We start from the raw sequence: 27,003 nt of genomic DNA, 5'->3' as shown, positions 1-27,003 counted from the left end.
ACACTACACAGCACGACGGGCCAGCGACCAACAGGAACGAGAGTTTCAATCGCGTGAGGCGCGAGAGACTAAAGAATCTAATATAATATTGTAATATTCATTTTGTTTTCATGCGATGTCCAAGTCGATCTATTTGTTTAAAACGTTAAATATTTTTAATATTGGCATGATAATAACTTATGTAATAACTTAAGACAGAAGGTCCTTCAAGTAGACACTAAATAGATTAACCGACTTGGTATTACATGGATCTCACAACTTTTGACGGTAGAAAGACTGAGCTGCGAGACTTGGGTTTTTTACAGGATGTTTTTGATGGGATCTCACTTCTTTTTGTAGAGCCTTTCTTTTTGATACCATCTACTTCTAACGAATTTTGTTAAAGGTCTTATGATATTTTCTTATTTTTATATGTAGTCTTCCTCTTTTTCTTTTCCGGTACTACTTCTTGAGCTTCAGCCACAGTTTCCACCAACTGCATCAATAACTTTGTAATCCCATATAAATATATGGGATTACAAAGTTATTGATGCAGTTGGTGTATTTGGAAAACTGGACCGAAATTACAAAATATTTAAGTTTTCCCATGATTAAGACACTAAACTCTATATGTATTCCAAATATGAAGCTTCTAAGTCTGCTAGAAGTGCCTTGGACTTTTGATGATCGGTGAGTCAGTGAGTGACAAAATTTAGAAACTTTAACAAGTTGTCATTCTTAAACTACTGGTTCAAATTGACTGAAATTTTAAATATTCCGTGTTTATACAATGCCGGATTAGTTACTGAAGATTCAGGTTTCTTGCTTTATCCACAATCGAATTATAGGGGGTCGAAAAAGGCCCGAATTGCTTCGAGAAAAGGATGGTACGGCCGTGCCGCTTTTTTTTTGCTCGACTTGGCGGGGGCACTGCCGTGCCCCCAGATTAACTCGTCAAATGCCGAAACGTGGATCCACACGAGACACAATTTATTTTGTATTGTTGTCTTACAAAGGGTTAAAGAAAGTGAATTTCATTGGGTAAAGTAAAGATTTTTAAGGTTAATGCCCTTTTCAGATCTTAGCATATCACATGAACAGCCTATAAGTGGCCAATGCTGACCAAAGGCCTCTTCTCACACAGATAAGGTTTGAGCATTAATCACCTGAGGGAGCTCCAAAAGCTTTTTAACGCTGTCCTATTTGAAGGGAGAACTCCAGAGGCGTGGAGCAGAAGTGTGGTCGTCTTGTTCTTCAAGAAAGGGGACAAAAGCCTTCTGAAGAACTATCGACCCATTTCGCTTCTAAGCCACGTCTATAAGCTGTTCTCAAGAGTGATCACGAACCGTCTTGCGCGAAGACTCGACGAATTCCAACCACCGGAACAGGCTGGATTTCGGAGCGGATACGGCACCATAGACCACATCCACACAGTGCGGCAGATTATACAGAAAACCGAAGAGTATAATCAGCCCCTGTGCCTAGCATTTGTGGACTATGAGAAGGCCTTTGACTCGATAGAAATCTGGTCTGTCCTGGAGTCCTTGCAGCGATGCCAGGTTGATTGGCGATACATCCAAGTGATGAGATGTCTTTACGAAGCCGCCACTATGTCCGTCCAAGTACAGAATCAGCAAACACGTCTCATACCATTGCATCGAGGAGTGAGACAAGGAGACGTCATATCCCCGAAACTGTTCACTAATGCAATGGAGGATATGTTCAAGACGCTGCACTGGAAAGGACGTGGCATCAATATCAATGGCGAACACATCTCTCACTTGCGATTCGCAGATGATATCGTCATAATGGCAGAAACGCTGCAGGACCTACAAGGGATGCTGAACGACCTGGCTGACTCCTCTGCACGCATCGGCCTACGGATGAACTTGGACAAAACCAAGGTCATGTTCAATGAACATGTTCTACCGGAACCGATTGCGACTCACGGAGCCGTCCTCGAAGTTGTTCAGAAATATGTCTACCTCGGGCAAACGTTGCAGTTAGGTAGAAACAACTTTGAGGATGAGGTGAATAGGAGAATTCAGTTGGGTTGGGCAGCTTTCGGAAAACTCCGTCGAGTCTTCTCATCGTCAATCCCACAGTGCCTAAAGACGAAAGTCTTTAACCAGTGCGTCCTACCCGTAATGACATACGGTGCCGAAACGTGGACACTTACGGCTAGACTGGTCCACAAACTCAAAGTCGCTCAGCGGGCTATGGAAAGGGCTATGCTCGGTGTCTCTCTCCGAAATCGCATTCGAAACGAAGTGATTCGGCAGAGAACCAAGGTGATCGACATAGCCCAGCGGATCAGCAAGCTGAAGTGGCAGTGGGCCGGCCATATTAGCCGCAGGACCGACAACCGTTGGGGTAAGCGAGTCCTGGAGTGGAGACCGCGTCTCGGTAAACGTAGTGTAGGACGCCCCCAGGCGAGGTGGAGTGACGATCTGCGCAGGATGGCTGGCAGGAGCTGGATGCGAGTCGCTAGTGATAGAGCAAAGTGGCGAACAATTGGGGAGGCCTATGTCCAGCAGTGGACTGCTATAGGCTGATGATGATGATGATTAATCACCACGCTTGCTCAATGCGGGTTGATATAGCATATCAACATGTGTTGACTATAAAGTAACACTATAGGTATTGTTATATAGGTAGGTAATTGGTAACTGTTTTTGTTGACAGCCGAGTTAACTCATTCAATGATTGAACGAAACCCATTATTGTGTGCTTGTAACAACGTCGGCAGGACCTGTGAGTTTATTTAAAATAAATACTAAAACCTTTCTCTGTACTAGTAGTTTCCAAAACGTACATTACGTAACTTTATTAACTGCGGAACAATTCTCGGAAGGTATTCTATTTAAAGACATTTATTAATTAATAGATACGTCTCGATTAACAACAATGTGTTAAATTCTGGGAATATCTACATTATGATGTGGAAGTGTAAACCAATTCATATAACAAAACGCGTTACATCACATGTATCATCATTACGCCTGTTTACAAGACAATAACATAGACTTGTTTACAACTTGTAACCACATCAATTCAGTGTAAACTAAGATTATATGTGGTAATATGTATGTAGTAATACATTTCACCACTTATGAGTTCCATGTATTGAGAAACGAACCTAAAGTCTATTCTTTTTAAAGAAAGCTATAAAGGTACTTACAGGAGGAGGATTCAAATCTTCGGAAGGCCACCATTGTATAACGATAAGTGACTCTAAAATTAAAATCTACGATTCATAATCACATTATTTTTTAGAGTGTAATACGTCAATACTTGATTGTTTTGATAGAAAATTAATCTTATCACCCAAGGGATAGAGATGAATATCACTATTACGATAGAATAAAGAATTGATTGAGTGTTTCACAAATATGTGTAGGTAACATATTACGTTAGTCATCATACAAATAGAAAAGCACTTTTGATACTGCTTTCGTCCACAGCTTCATTAATGAAAATCTACTACACAAAAAATATGGTTCAACAATGTAACAATCCATATGCCATTCCATAAGAATAATAATGGTTTCCAAAAGAGAAAAATAGAAAACTCATTTACCCAACCCCAAAAACTTGCGCGGTTTGTATTCTCATCAGCGCGGCGGTTGTACCATCAAGTTATTTTCCGTGACGTCCTTCCCCACTCACTGATATAACTGAATCATAAACCTCGAACATGGACTCTAATTTCATTAGTTATGCATACATAATGAAGTATAGTGTGTACGGCATATCCTGACAGCCAAGATCTAATTATTTAGTTAGTTGGAGACATGAGTTAACACAATAAACCGCTGCAGTTCGCCCATGACCGCAAACAAGCCACTTTATAGCGATCACAGAACCACGACCTAACTAATAATGTAATTTGTTATCTTGTTACTTCACCTTCGTGATACCGGATGGGCCGGATGGCAGTATTTTGTGTAGTCGGTATAAATAAAATGTAGGTATCTTCGAGTAACCTTCCGAACGACTCGACTGCATCAACTTGAAATTTTTGTTTCGTTGATTTTTGTTAGGATAAAGTTTTACTAAAGAAAAGTTTGAATAGAACCCGAGGGAAGCCTGGTTGACTCCCTAGTATTATAGAACCTACTAAACGGACGGTATAAAATAGATAGTGTTCTTTCTAGGTACCTACATCTAGATACATACCTATAAAGCCACAAAGTTTTAGGTTAGGTACTCAATTTTGGACAAGTTGAGTTATACAGTTGCGTGTCTGAAATAATGTGGAGCTTGAAGGCCATATCCCTTGGCCTTAAAGATTTTCTTTAAGCCAGGGAGCTAATAAATTATAAAAAATATATTAATTCAATATCGGCAGACCGCTTGAATGGACCGGGTTTTAAGCACATGGGTTCAAGCTTCAAATAAAATATAATATATGTACGTATTACCAATTATCAGTGGATATATCTTAGAAGTAGTACGACATCAGGAAAGTTACTCTCAGTAGCAATAGCCTCGGGCGAGTCTTTATTCACTTTTAGGAATAATAGTAGATGAGTAAAAGTTAGTCTACCACATCTGCAGAATCCAATCGTCAAGTAAATTCTCGATGGATTAATAAAAGCCAGAAACTGAAACGTGATCTCTCGCTACCGCTGAACAAAAGTTATCTCCAGTTATCGAGTTGCATTCATCTATTCAATCCACTGACAGTCAATCAAGCTTCTATGCCAATACACTGCGTACTGCGTAGGCTATTTACATGTTTATATCGATTAAAAAACAATATCAAATTCAACCATATCAATAAATGAATGCAAAAATATTCTGTACTTAGTATCTAACTTGCCTAAGTACCCATATACCATAATGGGCTTTATCATATTTAACCTATACATACAACAACAGAGGAAAAGCAATATGCACACGTAAACAAAGAAAATGTAATCAAAAAGAAAATTGAAAATACAGAAATAGAAAACAATAGGAAGGAAATAAGTTGTACGTCTTGGTGCATTGCTTTTCTCATACAAACTACAACTTGAAGTGGCTACTTGAAAGGATTCTTCAATTTATCGCGAGCAGTCGACGGATCGCTTCACGGTCGTGCCATACCGTGATAGGTTTCATAAACTTTGCTAACGATGGAACTAGTTCGGACTGCTTCATTAAGTGAGGTTATTGATTGAACTGTCATAACTAAGCATCATTAAAACCTCGTAAACGTAATCCCATTAGGTCGGAGGTTCTGGAGTCAATTAACAACACATTGTGTTCATTTATTATGTTTTAGACCTGAACCATAAGGTGTTCATTAGTTTCATATTGCCTATACAACCTTACTGTGGCTTGTCATGTAGTTAGGTAAGTCTTTTGAGACATGTGTTAGATAGTTCTACTCAGATAGTTCACTAATTTCTGAAGTCAAACTGAAGGTATAGTTTGTAAACCTAGTGAACAACTTAGTTCGAAGGTTGATATGCGCGCTCCCATAGCCGATTCAGGTGAAAATTCATGCGTAAATTAATGTTGTTAACAATATAATAAAGTTTCGGTATACTTACCTACCGTACCACCTTAGGTAATCATGTCTCTGCGTCTCCTAAGGATTGATATATAGTCTCTATAGGTGATGTATAGTGATTTATCAAAAACTAAAACTAATTATATAAGTAGATCTAAAAATATACAGGGAAAATAGTATGAGGTAAAACAGTTAAGTACTTAATTTCGTAGATACCTGTTAATACTTTACCTCTTAGTAGGTAATCCTTCTTTTCATCATTTAATATGTTAATTAAAACAAAGGTTTCGTTTATTTTTAGAGTTTATTAAAGCAAGGAACACAAGTGTTAATAGTACGTACAGCATCATTTCATGTTTTTGAATGGATCAGTCCCAGAATGCGGTGGGTTTTGTATCAGCGGATAATATAAGTTACACACTTAGATATGTGGAGTGGGTACATTGATATCAACACTAATATATTCTTATATTTCTATAGGATTTGCAAAACGTCGATGACACACAATAAATTATACAGATAGAAGGATAAGTGAGTAAAGCAGAACAGTTTGTTAGACACGTTACCTCCAGTAAGTAACGGATTGGTTTATTTCAAAACATGCATCTTGCATGATTATCATCTGAATCTCAAATATCATCCTCCACTTTCGACAGTGGAAAGTAGAATTTTATAAAAAGTTTTTGTATAATAATGATTTCATATAAAAAAAGCCGATCTTCGCTGGCACATGACTTTTTCATGAGCAATAAGTTCCAAAATATATATAGATTTCGAATGTAAAATATGTTGTCTTTGAGTAGCCTATTTTAAATAATTGACTCTTGGAATGGTCTTGTTTAGCCAAAGGATCATACATAGTCATTTTGTATTATTTATAAATTGTATATGAAGGTTTCCAAACGTATCAAAAACAGCGGAACATCGCGGTACCGCATCGATTACTTAGATTAACATCGACGCGTCCCCGCGCTGCACAGATATAAAGTTAAAATACATCTTATGTAGACGTTACAAGCTCAGCGATATGGATAGGGTAGCACTGGATATGACTTTTCGAGGTTTTTATTAAGAGCAGAGTGGGTATCCATCAATCACAATTTCTACTAGAGTATGTTCGTAAGTACACAGGAGCGCGGAAAGTTTACAACATCATCATATAAGTACGTATGGTTTCTTATATTAGTAATTTACGGTCACACATTTATTTATTTAAAATTAAGAATTGAATTATATCTAGGTCGGGGCCTGCTGGTCCCCGAGATTTGCATGTTTCCGTTCGCTTCCTCCGATCTAGAGAGTGCGCTAGCGCGCGCTTGTAGACTGCCTGGTACATTATACTTGGATCCCTTCTCATAAGTACATTCATAAATATAATAAATCTGCCGCATCCTTCTCCTCTCCTACACACGAATCATTCTCCTCTTTAAATACAAATCTGTCTCATAAACTTTAACATTCCTTTATACTAATTGTTACATGTATAAAGTAGGTATATAATATTCATTTGCTAATTTAAAACATCAATACATCATCTATTACAATAATATACTTGTATACACAGTGTACATACGTCACGTATAGTTATAAAATATAATTAACTCTAACGATGAAAAATCAGTCGTCGAAGACAATGCATTCCATACATTATATAATATATTTAAATTATATATTCTTTAAGTAATAGATGCGACGGTAATAAAAAGCTCGTTTAAAATGCATAAAGTTGTAAGTATCAAATTTTGTAGAATAGGTATAATGTTGCTGATAATTCATGTAAAGTGAAATATGGAATGTAATCAAAACGTAAATAATAATTAATAAGTGACTGTACTGCATTCCACTGTTTCGTCGTAATCTAATGTACAGGTGTGTATCAATGGATCGTTGTGGATCCACATCAAGCAGAGATAACGCTGCAACACATTGAAACATCGACATCGAGGGATTAATATAAACAAGTACTCCTCGGAAACACGGACCAACACGGATTTGATAATGTTAATTACACGCTAAACATTTATATATTCTGACGGTGAAATACTATCGAGAGACATGTTATTATGAGTAAATTGAATTACGACTATTTTCATATATTAGCATTAACGTTTGACATGCTACTGTATTAATAAACAACTAACACCGTAATATAGTATTGGATTGAAAGTGCCGAACAGTGAAGTCCATGTAAGAGATGTAGGCAGGTGGAGTAGCGCGAAGTATGAAATGGTTAACAACGAGCCTTAAAGTACTTGGTCGGGAACTTCTAATAGAGATTAACAACTAGGGACATAAGCTCCGAGGGTGCGTACTAACTCTATACACATATAAAATGCATTGAAATTACACATAGACAATACTTTATACATATACATGTTCTCTCATGAGTCAAAGAATTACAGTCTTTGTAGTATTTCATACGTTAATACTGATGACTTTTATACATCTTAATCATAATAAATAGGTTTGCAATTAACAAAAATTTCATTTAAAAATATCGAATTCATTTTTTTGTAAATTTTGTAAATATTGTCAACATTTTAATGGACGTTGTGCGTAAATATAAATAAAGAAATAAGTATACTTAGAAACAGATACTTGAAAGTTGACAGAGAACTTACTGTTCAGCGAATCTTAGCTTTTGTTTCTTCACGAAGTCAATGGCCAGTTTATCAGTGGTGCGTGACTCCAGTATTTGTAAGATGGGATGATCTGAAAACAACAGTTACGTAAACTTTTCGTGAAATATTAGTATTTTACTTCTTTCTACACGAGGATAGCAGTAAATCTTCATTCAAGTAACTTATTTATCTTGTATTTGTTGTGTGCCTTATTGTAGACAACTTCTTAGGCAAACAAGTGCAGCATCTGTTCTCTCGCTCTCTAATCTACGAGACAATCTGTTCGACACGTTCGAGGTGGAGGGCATCGGGTTTACGAGCTTCACGAGGCACAGTGTAAATATTACAAAAATTAAACACCGACCTAGATACTTACTACTTTGTCATATATAGAATGACCGACTAAAAGGCTTTTCCTTACTGTAACTGTCATCAAAATAACCCGGGCTGTTATTGCTCATAAATTATAATAAAGTAATTGAACTCAATATATTGTGAAGACGTTCTTGTCTAATGTTATAAGTAAACATCAAAGACCGATTCTAAACGACCATGGAAATACTTAGGAAAATCTTTATTGAATTTATTAATTACGTTATAGAGTATGAATACGTTGGTTCTTGTGTTCTAAGGAAACATTTATTACTTGCTAATTAAATTTCAATAGGGCTTCCTTCAAGATGCGTTTTTTAAATATTCAGAATATCTTGAAGACTTTGTCTCTGCAGATCTTCATTCGTAGTATCGACACGACTAATTATGTAAAATCTACTTTATATTGGTCGCCGTGTGCCGAAAACGTGTTTAAAAGCGTTGGATTAAATATAAGTTGCGAATAATTTTCATGTCTGTCGACTTGTAACTATCTAAAGCAGTTCGTGGATCATAGAAGAAGAATATCTTTGTTCTGATGGCATTCAAATAGGTACTTAACATAGACCGAGTGGTACTTTTAACATAACTGGTAAAAATAGGTGTTTCTTTTTGTAATATGCATTTCATTACTGTTAAATGGTACAAAATTATGTTTTATAATATTACTAGCAAACCTGGCGAACTCCAATGATTTTCCCGTCTTGAATTTTCTTTGCTACAAACCTCACGGAGCCCGAGACTTTTTCAACGAATGAAAAACCGTAAAAATCGGTTCGTGCGTTATAGCTATAGCGTCAGGAAGGAAAACCCGACTTATTTTATATTATAGATAATACAACTAAGTAGGTACTGACTGCGGTCGTGCAGCTGCATGAGCGGCAGTTCGAGCGGCCGCAGCGGGTCCGGTGCAGCGTGGTTGTTGACCCCAGGTATACGAGCAAGTGACACGAAGGCCTCGCCAGCGAAGTCATCGGCTGTCAGCACATCCCGGTCCCACACTGACAGTGCCAGCGCCGCGCCTGGGCAGCGGCACGCGTCCAGTGATACCGCGAACTCGAAGCACTCGTCCCACACCGGGTTCAACGTTTTCTGAACATACAGTTGTGTTAGTAGAATGTCGAATATGTAGGACTTATTTTTTGACACACAGACTGATGGACAATTCGTTTGAACTGACCTGACTTTGAACTGACTTTGATTTCAAAGAGCCAAGAATCTGACTCTGTATCACACACGAACTCAAAAAAGTAAAATAAGACGCCTAGACATCGTTATAATACTTGTACATATATATTTTAAGTATAAACTACCAAAGTACCGAACAAATCTTTGCAAAGTTTGCTACCATTGTATGCAGCTCTGAGAATATAATAAGACTCGACGATATACGAATATAATTGCATTTTCTTCTCAAGAGAAATTCTAAGGAAACGTTCCAAGAATAACGTGATCTTTGAATTGAATTTCTGTCGTAATGCCGTCTCTACCTTTGGTCTATTTTCTACTTAGAAACGTATTATAAAGATATTACCTTTTGCACGTTGGTGACTTGTTCGTGAGCTTTCGGGAAGAGTCGTTTGGGCACCAACTCGACCACAACGAATGGATCGCTTAAGCCGTTCGGGTCGAGCGGAATCACGTCGCGCGCCGACAACACCTCCACGCACAGCGAATCGTGATTGAAGTATACACTACGTATAAACACTTTTTATTAGACGCTAAAATATACCAACACTTTAAATATTTAGCACAGAATTTGATAGCTATTCTTATTTAAATTAGTTGGGAGATTTAAGAGAGAATACAATAATTACAGGGATAGCTTCTCGGAGATGATCGGTTTAAGATCTGCTATAATTAACAAAAGACCTTTTGGTTTATTCCTAAAGTGTTAGTTTTGCACACTTTGTTAATGAAACCGTCGTTTGGTAACATTCAGCTGTTTACATATAATTGGTTGTAACTAGGGACAGCAATTAAATACCCAGATATTAACTGAAAATTCAAATAAACATGTCTTGTAATATCGAATTACTAAGATAATGATAATATGAAACGAAAAGAAAACTCGATAGGTAACTGCGAATAAAACGTTGTTTAATTTTAAGTTTTAATAAATCCTGTGATATGTTCTGAAGCAGTTAATTTGTGAAGAAGTAAAACGAAATATTTAAGATATTTTTTGGTATAACTTTAACTTAAAATAAAATGTCGTTCTATGCTCGTCTTTACTCTCAAATGGTACTCGTACACGCAATTTGTCGCCGTAATTATGAAGGCTTATGATACTACAAAGTAATTACGTTTTATAAATGTGTTTTGAATAATTTGCTCTAAAGTTTAATTTTACAAACAGGAGACGATTTATTTTGATACTTTTACGTGCGAATATAAATTTTATGAAATCCGTGAAACACACAACTTACACTGACAACTATTAACCTAAAATTATCCATTTCAACTCAGAATATTAAAACAAATGTAACACAAACGTAGTTTTCCGAAATAATAATGTTGGACTGCGGAATGCAAAACGCTATTTTCGTAGCTAGGTACGGAGATACTTTTTACTTTTAGATACTAATTCTATGAATGTGTTCTTTGTTCTTCAAACACAAATGGAAAAACTTCCGTTCAATGCTTTTGTCCGTTTCGCATAAAACATTGTTTACAGGGAGTTGAGAGGATGTCGGACCAATTTATGATATTTTAAACGTCTCTTTTCTTATTCGGAGCACAGAACATTAAACACAAGAACTTCATTACACGAAGCAATAACTTTAACAATATCTGTAAACATGATAATAACAATGTTTGTCTTAGAGAAAGCCTTAGCACAAACAGAAAAACTTGTTTTGGAACAAACCCTAAAGTAATAAAGAAAAGCTTGAAAAACAGTAGGTTACGAGTACCACGGCTCAGTAGATCGTCGAACTTGTGTGTATTTGATGTAATGTACTCTGTCCAAATTACTAACACGACAAAAAGCAATGGAGCGTAGTTATATATAAAAAAGGAGACCAACTTTTATAGGAAAAGAGTGAATAGGTAAAGGAAGGAAAATGTATGGAACATCATAATAATAAAAATTGCCGAACAAAGTTGTGCCAAGTATCTGGAACAGTGTTAACGAGTGTTCATAAATAAAATGTTTTTCATTTAATAAAGTCAAGCGCGCTCACCGCACAAGTATGGAGCCGTAGCGCGAGGGCAGCGGTGTGCGCGATTGTTCGGCCAGTCTATCAGCGAGCCACAGCTCCAATAGTTTCTCGGTGGGCGCCTGGTGGTACTCCATCCTTTGTTCCACGCGGAACCATTCCGTATTGTGCACCTCCGACATCGGGAGACCTAAAATAGATATCGATTAACCATTGTTTACTAACTAAGCCTCTTACGACCTCGGCCAGAGAGCTCCTAACTCACCGCGCTAACTTCGTCAACATTTTAGTGATAATATATACAACCTATCTATTGTACAAAATATTCTATTTTAAAAGTTACTCCCTTAGCCCCTGTTATGTCATAGTTAAAAATAATTTATAACCAAAAGTTAATGTTTCAAAGTTTGTTTCAAGTACAAAAAATACATTTTATCCACATATTTTCAGAATTTTGTTTAATGATTAATGGTTGAAACTTGTTTGTTGCAAACCTTTTCCTTCAGCGTGGAAGAAGTCGGCTAAGAGATCCAGTGCCTCCCGCAGTCTGTGATGGTAGACGCGTGGTCGCTCGGCCCCGCCTGCATCGGCTTGGGAAGATACTTCCTTGAGCACGCCACTCCAACATCCTCCTAAGGCGCGAATGAACGCGCGCGGCAGCAGCCACGTATTCAGCGAGGACAGGTGCTGATCCAGAAACTCCAGGAGTGGAGTAATTGCCTAATACAAAATCAATATGATAAGGTACCTATCATTATTTTGTTGGAATCGAAATTTAGTAATGCAGAATATCACTAGTCACTAATAATATTATCTAGTGAATAAAAGTTATGTTATCAAAACTCAGATCAAGTATAACTTTTTGTGTAAACGTGCAAGACTGATGTATATATAAATTACCTGCGTAGTAGGCAGAGTATCAGGTGACCACGCGAGGTGGAACACAGCCTTCCTGAGATGTGGGCGCGCGCGGGCAGACAGAGGCGCGGCCGCGCGTGCCGCTCGCGCGTCCAGCGTGCCTATGGCACCGCGCACCAACTGACGAGCATTCTCGTCATTTGCACTACAACGTTATAATATGGTAAATATTTCGTTTCAAATAATTCATTTATTAGATTCTGTGGTGCACAGTTTATTTCTGTTTACTGTACGTGACATGATCCTATTACAGGTATTACAAGTTTAAAATGATATGAATATAATTTCAGTATAATATATTTTATTTATATGCTATCAGAACAGATGATGAAACGTCAATAAAATTCAGTGTTCCGTGTTTAATAATCCGAGCGAAATGTTCATTTAGCACGTATCGGACATTATGACATGCATCTGGAAATTGTAATTGGAATGTCGGCACACTAATTGAAATGCAAACATCGAGTATTAATGCAAAACCACAATTCACGGGATAAATTGTCAGGTATCAACTGATGATCGTAATGTACCAAGTTTTGATTGAGTTTGAACTCGAACAGAGATAAGTAGTTCTCAAGTTGTTTTAGTTTTAATTAAGATTTATTACCGACTGCGAGATAAGTATTTACGTTACAAGTTGAGAGGTACGCTTGCTGATGTACCAGCTCGTAAAATGTAAAAAGATTGTACAGCAGTTCATTCGGACAAGTTTGGCCATTAACACGAGATGGCTATATCCCAGGGCGATTTGTTCTTAAGGACCACTAAAACTTCGGAATGGCTGTGTGGTGCGCGAACTGAAGGTTTTGCGTACAAACAAATGTTTAGGAGTTTACCTAAAGCCATTAAGTTACAATAACAACATTAACAAACAATTTGTATCAAGTTTACGAGCCATCGCCAAACGATAGTCTTCATCTGTTAAGGCGCTCGTTTGTTGCTCGCAATAAAATGCACGTTAGTGTAACGCGCTAAGGTTGAATAAACAACATCCTCGACAAGATGACGACGCTGTTAATATCTTCAGGTTGGATGAAGACGCTGTGCAGCAGAGCGTGTAATATTCTATCAATCGCTGTATGACAATTTCTGTAACTTATCCCAGGGCGAATGTATGCCGATATAAGCTTTAAAACGCTGCACCTAGGATGTGAATTTGTTTGTGTGGAATTTATGAAGTTTGTGCTTCACGAGTGTGGAACGCGCAATATTCACGGTCCAGAGATTAGCTCGCACTTACATGTGTTCGTCGTCGTACTCGGCTAGAGAGCGCCGCACATATTCCAAGTTGTTCACAATCGTGCATATCTCTTCCGTCGTTTTATTTTGACCTGTGACAATATGTTATTTTAACACTGGTTGGGCTATAACTGGGTAAACAACACACTCAATATAAATATAAAGAAAGTTCTTAACATAATTTTGGAAACTATAAATACGACTGAACTGAACAATAAATTGTGAAATTGTAATATGTCGGTACACAATAGCACAAATATTTGTAATACCTATGTCAATTACGTTCATATTGTGTGTTTGTGACAATTTATCGAGTGACATGTTTGTTCAGGCGTATTTTGTTCCACCAACGATTGGAAGTAAGTGGGGCATTCGTTGAAACTCATTTAGCACGCGTTGTCCCGTTCGCGTTGGTATTAAAATATACCTGTTACATTTATTATTACTCAATCCACTGCCTTTGTGAAGTAATATTAGTTTGCAAAAGTCTTTATTTTCCATAATTTCTTTACAGACGTCTTCTCATAAGGTGACTCATCATTAAAATATGACTGAATGTAATTTTAGTAAAAGACATCTCGGTAGCATAAATTCAATTGGGGGCCTACAAAGGTAAGTTGAAGTGTTACCATGGTTCTCATAATAGCCCTGGTCAGCGAGTGCGCCATGCACGAGGTCGGCGTAGTGCAGCGCCGTAGCGCAGGCGGCTTCCAGCAGGCGCACACTCCCGCCCGACGTGCACTCCTCGGCGCCACCCACCGAGCGCCACACCAGCCGCATGTGGTACAGGCTACGGCACAGAATAAGAAGCTCTAGGATTATTCTTTCAATCAGAAGCACCTGAACTGCCTGTATGAAGTATCTCTATATCTAGTAGAGATATAATCGTGAAAAACTCACGCTGGGTAGAGAAAATTTTGCTTGCAATTTGCCTAATATATGAAAATAAGTAAGATAACCTTCTTGTTTTATATTTCGAGTAGTGACAAATAGTAGTTAAACCTTAAGTATTTAGTAGGTAAGTATTTTATCATAAAACTCCTTGTATTGTACTTGTACTAACTTGTGAAAATCTCTCATTACGAAACGTTTTGTGTATGACAAATGGTATAAGGTTTTATTTACCGACTTAAAAATAAAAAAAAATATAAAAGCGAAAAGCTACAAAAGTCCGTAACACGGTTCACGTCGTGCACAAAAAGCTTATTTAAACAAGGGCACGGACAGCCCTGTTCATTTTTAGCCAGATAACAGTGACAAAGTTAAATATGTGCCGGTAAAGCTCGACTTTAAATATAAAACACACAGGTACACTACCTACGCGTATACATCAAAGTAAATAGTAAATTCAACTCTGTTTACTAAAGTCTATTATGTTATTATGTAGAGAAAATGTTCCACATTTCCTTAGAAATCTAGAATTACCTGTTGAAAGCACTAAAGTATGGAGAAATAAGCTTAGTAGCAAGGCTTTTAAACAATTTCCTGGTATTTTTCTCTTAGTTCTACTAATATCTTTGCGCAAGGAAGCATTATTTATTATGATAATATGTTTAGTATGTAGTGTTTACGATAAGAAACGTTGTTTAATAATATATTTTCATCGTACTACTAATGGATCTGAAATTATATTTTCTTGTAAAATTATGCGTTCTTTATTTTGTTACTAAAATTGTAAGAATTTTCACTTTGTCTTATTTTACATTTTTTATTAACGTGTTACAATCATTATTTCAGGTTTGCAGAGAAATTCGGTACTAATAGTAGATATTTTATGTACTCAGACATTCTCGTGTTTAATTTAAATAAATTATTACCAAGAATGACTACAAAACTTTTAATATCGTTTAATTAAAGTTTATACCCAATATTTTATTTTATAGATAAAACAGATTACGGGACTTAATTATGCAGACAGAATGACGACCGAATAAATCAATTTTGTCCGTAAATTTCTTTTAGTACCACCCTTGTCACGTTTAGTAGGTAAGGGAATGAGACGTCGGATGGTTATTGGTAAAAATATTGGTGTTAAAAGCCAATAAGGTAGGTAATACGTATTGAATACCTAACCCTTAACAATGTGCGTGATCTGAAAATTGAAGAGCGAAATCTGGTGTGTGATATACGGGTAAAATGATATATACAGGCATACGTAGTGACAGGGATCGAAGGCAATATATATACCAACTAAATACTAATACTTTTATGAAGCTGTTACACCGAGCCCTGAATTATAAGAAGTTAGATGCGTGTTCGTCTCCAAAATAGTGTGGGTGTGTCATAATATTTATTATGAAGCTATAATAATGTCATTACAAGTAAATACGAACTAATACTGCGAAATTCTAGGAGCATTTACCAATGTTCCCTCGGGGCGACATGGATTACGACCTACACAGAGAGGGCGCGACGTCCTACTAGTGGGGACATTCAAAGTCAGATTGCAATAACTCTAGGTACTTCACACTCACCAAGCCGCGGTGTCCACCGACGAGGTGCTGTGTTTCACGAGGTGTTCCCCCTCCACGGGCCGGTCTGCAAATAAATCCTCCATTACAAAGTGAACGATACCCCGAAACGACATTATTTCATAAGCCGTATAATATTCTACAACTTCTATCAAATCTACTCCGGAACATCAAAATGAATATTATCATAATGATATCTTCCTTTTTATGCTTTGATGTGATTCAATAACATTTGATGCTACCTTTTCAACAAATACTTAATCAAATGTTTGTCAGCAAAAAATCACAAACGAGATCCTAAGTACAAATGAAGCATGAAGTCGTAACTTTTTCAATAAAGTAATAACAAGATTAAGTTGGGTATCGGATGTTATTATGTCAAGTTAAGGATCAATTAGGGTTTGGTTGAACTTTTCACATGCTTATTTACTCAGAAATCGGATATGTTATTGTACACTTTCGTATCCTTTAATCTGATTTTAAGAAAACTTCGTATAAAATGTAACAGAATATTTTAATCTTATGTTAGCACCAATAAATGTAATAAGAAGCTTGACGTTAATTTTTGGAGACAGGGAAGGTTTTAAATATGTCATCTGTACGTATAATAACAATTTACAAGCAGTCCTTTATTTGTCTCGGTCCAATAAAACGTTTCGTGTTACGGCACAGTTAGAATCCGATGTTTATCTAAATGGTCGGCCCTAACGTGGGGTGTGAACTTTCGCCTTTTGCCTTAACAACAATTATACTGCCTCCTTTGGAAATCACTTTTTACCCTGATATGCCATGATCTCTTTGCAAATTATAGGCTTCATGATATAAATTATGAAGTACTAAGTTTAGAATGTGAATTGAGAAATGAAATTTATGTGTTTCAGCTCATGTTTTAACGCAACAGTTGAAAATATAAAACATATTAATTAAGTTCATGACTTAAACCAATTATGACATAGCATATGTTCATAAGCAGTTGTGTATTGTTTCAATTTTAAACATGATCACGTGATCGTCCCCAATTTACACATTAACAAATTACCTTACACACTAATTTATTTCACTTTTAACTACACGTCGTAACTCACAAGCAAGTTTAATTTGTTTACAAACAATTAAATCTTTAATGTTGTAATTAATGTTCTTACAATTAACGTCACTACGTGAAATTGGACAATGTGTTCATGTATTCCGTCCATATCAGTAGGAAAAGGGGCACAAAGTAAAAGGCATACGTAGGTGGTTAAACTATCTGTGAATTGATCATAATTTTATTAGTACAAAAGATACTGATTCACTAACAAAGTAAAATCAAGAGAGAATTTCAGTTAATAAATTGAAGACGGTATTAGAACGTGTAATAGATTTAAGGTTCACAAAGGCTTAATTAAAGCGACAATTAGATAAATGGACAAACTCCAAAATTCAGTACATTATTAATAGTGATTTATTATCCTGTTCCGGAGATGAGTGTGAAGGGGAACACGTCACAACTAATGACATAAGTAACAAATAAATAAGAGATGACGGGAGAGTTACCAAGTTCGACGGCGGCTCGCACTCGCTGCAGGGCCATAGTTTTGGTGACGGCGAGCCAGCGATCGATCAGCGGCTCGAACCACCTGCGGCCACAATAACATTAATACAGCGAAAACTGTGGAACCTTATCTATTTCGTATTGTTATTGTTTGACAATTTTGTTTTACTGCTCCATGTTCTTCAATTGCATTCTAATTTTCAAGGTGTGTTTCTAATTGATCTGAGATTATTTTCGTTTACTAAACTAAGTTTTAAGTTCTAAGTGTGTTTTATTTCACCTACATTACATTACATTTTAATTAAGCAACGATAGAACGCCACTCTGTTATTACTTTATTACTAAAAAATATGAGTCCTAATCGATAAAAAAACATCTCTATGGTTAATTGATGTTGAGAGAAATAAACGAATATGTATCTCTAATCCGGGAATGCAACGCCAGACCACATTCTTAGCTATTCACAGGCGACCGTTGAACAAGCCGTTCATTAGACCACATTTACGCTGTGCTACTAATTACCACTAATTACCAAGTTGTGCAACATGAACACTGAAAGTACTCCTTCAGTTAATCCGTTCAGTTTCTGATAAGACTCGTTAATTAACAAGACTTTTGAAGCTCAGCGCCTTCAACGAACTTAGGTATACTTTGAGCTGGGATTTAAAAATCTTTTTGTTTCCGAGACTTGGTATTTTCTTTGTAAAATCGTTATACTAGAGAATAGATTTGTACGAATTGAAAGTTTCTCTCTGAGTCAGGACTATACAGCCAAAAATAACTACAGCTTATTGATTATGCTCATCGTGCTTTCATTCCGCGTTCGTAGTCGATAAGGGTTGGAATATAAATCTTTCAGGTTTACGTTATAATTAATATTATGGTTTCTGTTGTACCTACATCTACATAATCATGATGAGAATGAGACTTAATTATGTATTAAATATACATAATTTAATACATAATTAAGTCTCTATAAATAAATTTATAATTTCTTAACATATTTATAATTTCTTGAAATTAAAAAGCAACAGACTTTGTTTAAAGTACAATAAAAACGAACAAAAATTCTTAACAGAATTATTTTGAAGCTGTTAGAATTATCTTGTTTAGCGAATAACAATTGGATTTGACATGCCTCGTTATCGCTTACTTGATTAATGTTTCTGATGCCGTGTCGGTAGGAATGAAAAAACAGACAGAATTTCCGAATCATGAAAATTAAGTTATCAAAATCAAATTTTCCAATTTCGTTTGAAAACGTCTGCCTTTTGTCACTGCGTTCGGATTTTAATCAATCATTTGTCAGTGGCACTGTGTGTGGTAGCAAACTAGCTGGAAACCAGATTAACGTTAACGGTCGGTTCATGCGGCGTGACAGATCAGAGGAGCTCGTGTTACCCTGAATCTATTAGGTGCTGCAGGATATTCGAGAGTTTAACACATGGTGACAGCTGAATAAATAGTGACGCAAGCTTACCCGCCGTGCCCTATCTGGAATATCCAATAATGTATATCCTATACTCGGTATACAAGATAGGACATACACTAACAGTTTGTGAAGCTTAGTCTCTATACATAGCCGTCTGAGTTATTGTTCGTAGTTTAACAGAGTTAACTATTGAACATTCTCGAATACAATAAAGCACCAACCATACCGAAATATGGACAAGAGATGGGCTATCAACGTCTGACGTTGTTAACGTTTCACGTAACACCGATTAACCTAGTTTAGAAAAAATATTACATTTAAAAGGTACGTAATTAAACCATGTATATAATTACTACTATGTGTGTAGCTGTCTTTAATCTAATCAACGTTACTTTCCTAAACATTATGGTTCAATCCTACCATGGATTAGGTTGAAGAAAATTGGCAAAGGAAACCGATGTGCGGTGTGTTACATAATAAATTAGGTACTCACAGGTAGGCGTCGAGCAGTTGCGGTGGCGGGTCGTGCGGTGCGTGGGGATGCGCCTGCGGTTGCGGCGCGAGCGCGGCCGCCGCGCATAGCTCGCGCACCGCCGACAACACTTCAAACGGCAGCGTCTTCGCTATCGTCACTAGGCACACTAAGTAATAGAAAAACCAACAGTCATACTATCGTATGTACGAAGGTAGTACTAGTCAACTAGAGACTAGATAAAAATAACGTTAGTCTACGGTATGTAAGTACTTAAACAGGCATTTATGTACTTGTAGGATAAAGATGAAGAAAAAGTTGTTGTGTTTTAAAAAATCAATTTTACTTGCAATGCATAATTAATTTATGTATCTGCAATAATACCTAGACTAATTTAAGTTTATGGTTTTAATAGAAATTGCAGCTGAATAAGTAAGACTGAATACAGTAACTTAGTTTTCCATACCACTGAACATATTACAGCAAATATTTCAGTATCAGCAAAATGTTTTAATAATACACTTGGAAAGCTGGCAGACACCAGATGTTCCCATAATACTTGGCTCGACTTCAGTTTATTAATTTACAACCTAAATATAGATAAGTTTAATGAATATATACTGGTGATGTTGACCTTTCGAAGCCTTGCATATTTTGCTGTCCTTTGCGAGTAAATATTTATAGCAGGCAGTTTTATTTCTAAACTTTTTCCGCGAAAATATGTTATCGGGTTTTACAAGCTTTTAGTACAAAATATTGAAGTTGTTGTGTGCATGTTTATTCAGAATCAATATATTTATTTAAACTAGGAAACACGTGTATATGAAATCCGTCGAACGTTGTTACTACGAATCGATGAGTGAAGTATAGTTTGAAGTATTATATTGTTTTAACGACTCGCTGCGAGCTATTGGTACACAGTGCAAAAAAAATAGTTACAAAATACATGCACTCTTTCACAAAAATTTAAAACTCAATAGATATTTTGTTGGAATATTTTTGTGAAAGTTTACCGAGATAGATCAGGGCCTATGTATATTTTCGATAGACGTTTTATCGATAGTATCGACGTGTCATTACTTGGGTATAGTCTGGGCCCACTCATGTAAGAAATGGAAAACTCTCGAGGGATTCGATGGCGGCCTAAATTGTTGGGTACATCGTCTAATCTAATACAAGCTTGCAACTACTGTATTGAGAAAATATTAAGGGAACATAAACAACATAACGTCGTGTCTTTTATTCCAAGACGTTCTGTAGAGATGCACAACCAAAACATCATGTAATATTCAAACACTACATTGCCACATATGTATGTATGTAGGCCATAAATTATTCTTCTGATTCCTAGAATGACTCTATACTCCCTCAATATGGCATTCAGGCATATAATAAGTAATAAACATATTATATGATGTGCGTTTTGTTCTATATAAACTCACCACCGTTTCCGTGCTCGTCGTACATCGGTTCTTCGACGACGCCGCACCAGCCTTCCACCACCCAGTGCTCCACACAGTTCCTCACATCCTCGGACAGCTACAACATATATGGAACTGTCAAAACTGGTTGCTATATATAATTATTATATACAGTACAAATTAAGTATTTTAAAAATGATTTTATTGATCATTGTCTATCATCAAGATTTTTGCGTTTAGAATTAAAAACATACATAAGTAACACATAGTACTGGAATAATTATTAATGAGTCACAAAAATACTAAAATATTTTTTAATTAATTAATTCTCTTGGGAATCGGACCTGAGACTAAATAATGACGTAAGCTTAATATTGACGAAGGATAAATTTTATAAGTAAGTACCGTATTAATTACAGTACATTATAGTAATTTATGAATTCAAAACGGAGTAGAAGGTACTCGTACATATTTATACGATATACTGGTATGACCTGCAATGACCTGGTTCATGTCGTTATTGAAATATGCAACAAGGACTGAAGCTAAACATATGGTTGGTGGGAAATTGTAGGGAAATGCATTTGTCTCATTAATTATGCAATATAAGGAGCTCTAATAGAAACGCTTGTCTAACCATCGAGTTTTTAAACCGATGTTCATATTTTATATCAACTAACGTAACCTAATAAAAAGTAAATGTAGAGAAAACAAAATAACCTGGATATAGCTAGTTATATTATAAAATAAATGTGTATTGCGTTAACAAAATGTTCACACGAGTGTAATATGTCGATATTGGTTAAAGTAACAGGTGAATCTAACCGTAGACAATGATTGAACACGAGTGCGGCAGACCTGTAGCTGTCAACTGTACGTAACAACATTAGTCACTTACCATTTTGTCTATCTGTGTGAAGACGATGCTGAAGTACGGCACGTTGTTGGTCCTGCAATAGCGAGACGTGTGAAATTTTGTACAACGGAAATATGAACCGCATAAATCGCTCGGGACACGCTCACTTCCCGCCCGCAGTTTCCTTTACGTAATGTTAGTGAAGAATGGGGGCACAGACGACAATGGAAACTCCGAGCTGAACATCGATAAATAAATATTGACACATACCAGCTCACTTCTCTTTTATTGCACTACAGTAAATTGTATTTATATCTTAATTAAATCAATTTGATGAGGAAAATTTTGACGGATCCAACTCAAGGGTCCTCCGTGGGGACCACTTATTTGGAACTCAGGCAAAGGGCTTGGATCCGGCTTTTGAACCGCAATTAGATTCATAAAACAGATTTGCAGACGAATTACTGCAGCGTGAAATATTACAAACAAAATGTAATTGAAATTGTATTTTAAATAATTAAATATCTATCTAAGGTAATTTTGACTGAAAACTAGAACAAATTTTATAACTGGCGAAGTTCGCTTCAACAATCACAAACAAAAGTAGCTTACTCTTAACGAAAGTTAAAATAAATGTCTGATCGAAGTAAAATCTTACAACAAGATTTAGGTCAAATTGTAATCAGCAAGTTTTGTAGACAAGACTAAATTAGAGTGAAGTAAGATGTTGTTACTTACGTTTCGAAGAGGGGGTGGTAGTAGGTGAGGCCTTGTTGCAGGTCGATCTGTATGAGAGTGATCAGGTTGACGAGGTCCTCCCCTCGCTCGGAGTGCGTGTCCTGGCCACACAGCGCCTCGTACCACTCGGATGTGCCCTTGCGGAGCGCAGTCACAATCTCGCTCCTATTGTGCAACGTTATTGTTCGAGTTATTGGTCCAGTTACTGTCGCTTTGTGGTCTACACTCAATTTTAGTTGCACACGTGCCTCACAATAGTTACATTGTGCAAGGGAAGCCATTTCTAAGCGATTTTAATGTCACTGGGTATTCTTGTAGTTGTTTGTTACCTAAATTGAACTTTGCTATATACCTATTGTGTAGTTTCAAAGCTTTGAGTGCTTTTCATTTAGTCGCAACTTTAGTTAACGACCCATACCTATTCTATGACTGACTCGTTAAACTATAAGTTGAGTATACGACTTAGACTTTACTTGACAGTCTTAAAGTGCATAGCTTCACTTTCTGGCGTCAGAGAGGTAGATGGTTCCAGTTGTCAGAGTCACTAGAAAGTTCTATATAATTCCGACAGTGACATAAAGGATAGTGTGAAGTTTGAAAGTTGGTTTTCACTTAACTTTTACATTTTTTAAGTTTATACGAAGAATGTTACTAACATCAATTTAAATTGCTTATTTTCTAACTAATAGAATGCGTCTGAACAATGCTATAAGACAGTTCGTTCAGCATTGTTTACCCAAAATTCCAACACAAGAGGCTACAACAAAAACTGTAATCTGGCAACACCACACAGATTCATTTTCACAGCTATTTAACGTACCCATTTGGAAAGGCAATTATTTAGAAAATGCTGTGCTAGATCCTCTCCCCCAACTCATTTGGCGAGGGCGAAAAGCTGACTTTAATCTCGCGAAAAATACTCTGGGAACTATGAAACCACGCTGTCTCTTCCGAATAATTTACGCTTGTCTAATGTCTCAAGTTTTTGTGGGACATATAATTTGTGAGGCACATATAATTAAGTTCGAATTACGTTGTTGCGTTTAATAATTGAAGATGTAAACAGTTTTGTTTTGAAGTAGAAGAAAACAAAATGTCACACTAATTGTTACGTGTGAATGATTTTTTATAGATAGCGTCTTTCCACTTTTTATAACTTTAATTTTATTAGTGCCTTATAGACTGGAGAGATAATTTCCTAATTACATTACACCCATGAATTAAATATATGTATTTTCTTTCTTTACATAATTATAATTCGTATAAACAACCGCTAGATCAACGAGGCAGTCAAAAATAGATACAATTATTATGAAACATTAAATTAATACCAAATTATAACAGGAAAAATTTACGCATCCCAAAATATTATTCTCAGAATCAGCTGAACAAACGAAATACCTGATACAAAATTACACGATAATTATAAATATATTTACTACGAAAATGTTAATGAACAGAATCGTTCCACTTGCCTTATTTCCTTGTTAAATGGACAGCATCGCCAGAAAGCCTTCATTTGCGAGAGCTGGCTCAAACATCGCAGAAGATACTCCAACCTAAAGACAATAACTCAATTTAAAGTTACTAGATCCATTAAAACAGTGCGGCTATACATTTTACGGGTCAACTCAATTCTATGTAGGTAGTTATACTACAGAGTTAAGTAAACGCTATTACAGAAGGTCGCTTTATGGATTAATTGACAATGAGACATTCATTTCGGAATAAACAAATTTTCGACTACTATTTAGGGTCGTTCCCGAGGGATGTCGACACTCGACAGGGCCTAATTACTAATAGTAGAGCTGTTGTCTGGCCCTGTCTGTCCTTTATGTGCCAGTTCAAGTCACAATTGCCAGTTTTTAACAATTCTCGAGGCGAATAAACCGTGCTAGTCGATCGATGAAATAAAATATTCTACAGCTTCGTTCTGGCCCGATTACATGATTTTAAATAGCTATTCGCAAAATGTGAGCGTCGGTCGATACGTTTAAAGATTAGGAGCTAAAAGTAAAACCATTCGTTTAGAACCAATAAAAGGCCATTCGATGGTTATAATTCATGTAAAACACAGCTTTCTAATACTTCACCGCGTCTGAACGAATATAATAAAGAAAAGAAATATTGTTTATGCTTGAAGTAGGTAATCTTGGAAGTGGCCACTCAACATAATTGGATAATTTTTTTCACTTTGGAAAGTTTATTTTCTCCTCAGACACAGATCAAGGAAGAATGTCGAGTGAAGTGTTGCAATAAAACATTCCTTAATAGGGATCACTTTTGTTTGACAGCGACATCATAATAATACGACGCGTTTAATAAAAAGCGTTACTTTGAAATGTATCGTTTAAATTGTTAGCTTTAATATTTTATCTTTATCATTTTGTGTGTTAATACCTATTAAGAAAGTAGGTTAAATTTATATACCTATTTTAAAATATAGTTTAAATAATGACAAATGTGGAAATATTATTTCTAATCGTATCTCATTCGTAATTCTATCGATGTGAACATGGTGTAGGCACGTGCTTAATGCCTGAATAGAAACTACTCGTATAATTTGTAATCGATATGATTATAGTTAGCAACAATGGTATTCAGTTACAGTTCTCCACAGAAGCAATTATTAAGTTATATAAGCTCTATTATACAGATATCATCTTTCAGTTCTGCAGTAATTACATTACCGTATTACATACTAGTTCCGATGAATTAATTAATGTTTAATTATATCATAACGCGCTGTATAATTATGTAGTAAACTGTTTGTCGGACAAAATGTTCTAGTAATTTATGTTTTACTGAATATGTATAGTGGGTACTACCTGAGCTCAGGTGCTACCGTGTAATTAATAATCCAAATAAATCATAAGTAAGCGACATTTTATGTAAAGGTAAATTAATGTCGTCAAGAGTCCGACCGGTAGGTGTTTGTTTACCGGCTCAATCAATTATTCCAGCGCCCTAAAGATTACAAGGGTAGATTTTATTGTAAGCTTGTCAAGAAACACGGTTGTTATTATGTTTAGTTATAAGGTTTATGTTGCACGCAACATTTAACAGCCAATCAAATTTCAACTGGTTATTGGGCGATAAGGCGAGCTATATATTTATAAACATTTGTGGTTGTTAAATTATGATGAATAACACAAATGATTAGTTTTTAAAAGAAAAACCCCTGAAATGATCATTTCGTTAATATTTCTCAAAGGATTTCATTAAAGTTTGAGCTAAAAATATTGCAATGGCTAGTATCGTAATCGCCATCGAACGCACGGTCTTAATTTAGTTCGTAGCGTTGAATTTCAAAGTACGGCCGGTATAAAAGGCTTTATCTAGACAGATGCCACGAGCACAAGTAAATCGAATCTCGTGCGTGTAAGAGCCCGCTTTGAGCGACTAAATAGGAATGTAAAGTACCATTCAATTCCAATATACACTGATAAAGTTTAGTCTCCGGGGAATGTTTTGAAAATAAACCTAGCCGCCACCCACTCACTGGTTTGTTTATTTTTATTAAGTACTGCCTTGAGATATTATGAGCTCGTCATGTGGAATGATTATATTAAGCATCAAATGTCAAACAAATATTAGCTGAGAAATATAAAAATAATTTACTAGGCTGGGATATTAAAAGCGCGTACTTTACTCTCGAAAACCAAAATAATAGGATAATGTGCCTATTGTCTACCAAAGTCCCTTTATCCCTATCCCTCTATTAAATGATTTTGATATCTTCCCCATCCCCGAATCCCGAACAACAACTCTTAAATTCCTAACTCCCAAAAAGCCGGCACCGCACGCCATGGGCGGCGGCGATTGCTTACCATCAGGTAATACGTCTGCTCGATAACCGGCGTGTTTCATAAAAAAAAATGTTTTATGCAGCATGAAAGGTGGGGAGGGATATGGGCATTTTATAGACCTTCAAACTCCATCAAATAGTCGATAAAACCAAATAATAGTCTTTAACTAAACATAAAACTATTCAAGTAAAAAATAAAGACACTAAGTCTCTAGAATACTTGTAAAAAGTAAAAAATGTATCTGTTTATTTGAGTGACTCACTTGTTGATGCTAAGTTGGTGCAGCACGGGGTAGAGGTCGCGATGCAAGCGCAGCTGATGTAGCGCGCGGTCCACGTACTCGCCGAAGCAGTCGGCGAGCCAGCGCTCCTCATCACGAGAGGCACCCGAGCCCGAGTCGCCGCTGCCACTTCCAGATATAGCCTCGCAGGCACACCAAGCCCGCTCCAACTCTATCAGCAGCTTGTGCATGTACCTATA

At 36.4% G+C, this 27,003-nt stretch overlaps 1 protein-coding gene across 2 annotated transcripts in view; it reads right to left on the bottom strand.

Moving 5' to 3' along the window:
- Nucleotides 1-5,764: 5,764 nt before the first annotated feature.
- LOC118272684 (BAI1-associated protein 3) overlaps nt 5,765-27,003 on the bottom strand; it is a 60,135-nt gene continuing 38,896 nt past the window's right edge. Inside the window, exons 10-25 of one of the 2 annotated variants that reach the window (XM_035589318.2) lie at nt 26,786-26,998; nt 24,190-24,273; nt 22,715-22,879; nt 22,019-22,070; nt 21,142-21,238; nt 19,721-19,868; nt 17,798-17,880; nt 16,265-16,328; nt 14,420-14,580; nt 13,792-13,882; nt 12,534-12,696; nt 12,128-12,353; nt 11,658-11,823; nt 10,007-10,166; nt 9,330-9,564; nt 5,765-8,191 (exon numbers count right to left, since the gene is read on the bottom strand). In XM_035589318.2, the coding sequence (XP_035445211.2) occupies nt 8,097-8,191; nt 9,330-9,564; nt 10,007-10,166; nt 11,658-11,823; nt 12,128-12,353; nt 12,534-12,696; nt 13,792-13,882; nt 14,420-14,580; nt 16,265-16,328; nt 17,798-17,880; nt 19,721-19,868; nt 21,142-21,238; nt 22,019-22,070; nt 22,715-22,879; nt 24,190-24,273; nt 26,786-26,998 (2,203 nt within the window). In that variant the 3' untranslated portion in view covers nt 5,765-8,096. The remainder of the gene's footprint in view (nt 8,192-9,329; nt 9,565-10,006; nt 10,167-11,657; nt 11,824-12,127; nt 12,354-12,533; nt 12,697-13,791; nt 13,883-14,419; nt 14,581-16,264; nt 16,329-17,797; nt 17,881-19,720; nt 19,869-21,141; nt 21,239-22,018; nt 22,071-22,714; nt 22,880-24,189; nt 24,274-26,785; nt 26,999-27,003) is intronic. The other variant, XM_050708008.1, reaches the window with a different exon arrangement.

This window comes from Spodoptera frugiperda, chromosome 4 (genome assembly GCF_023101765.2).
Source record: "Spodoptera frugiperda isolate SF20-4 chromosome 4, AGI-APGP_CSIRO_Sfru_2.0, whole genome shotgun sequence".
Classification (NCBI taxonomy): Eukaryota; Metazoa; Arthropoda; class Insecta; order Lepidoptera; family Noctuidae; genus Spodoptera; species Spodoptera frugiperda.
This window is presented reverse-complemented; position numbering and strand designations above follow the sequence as displayed.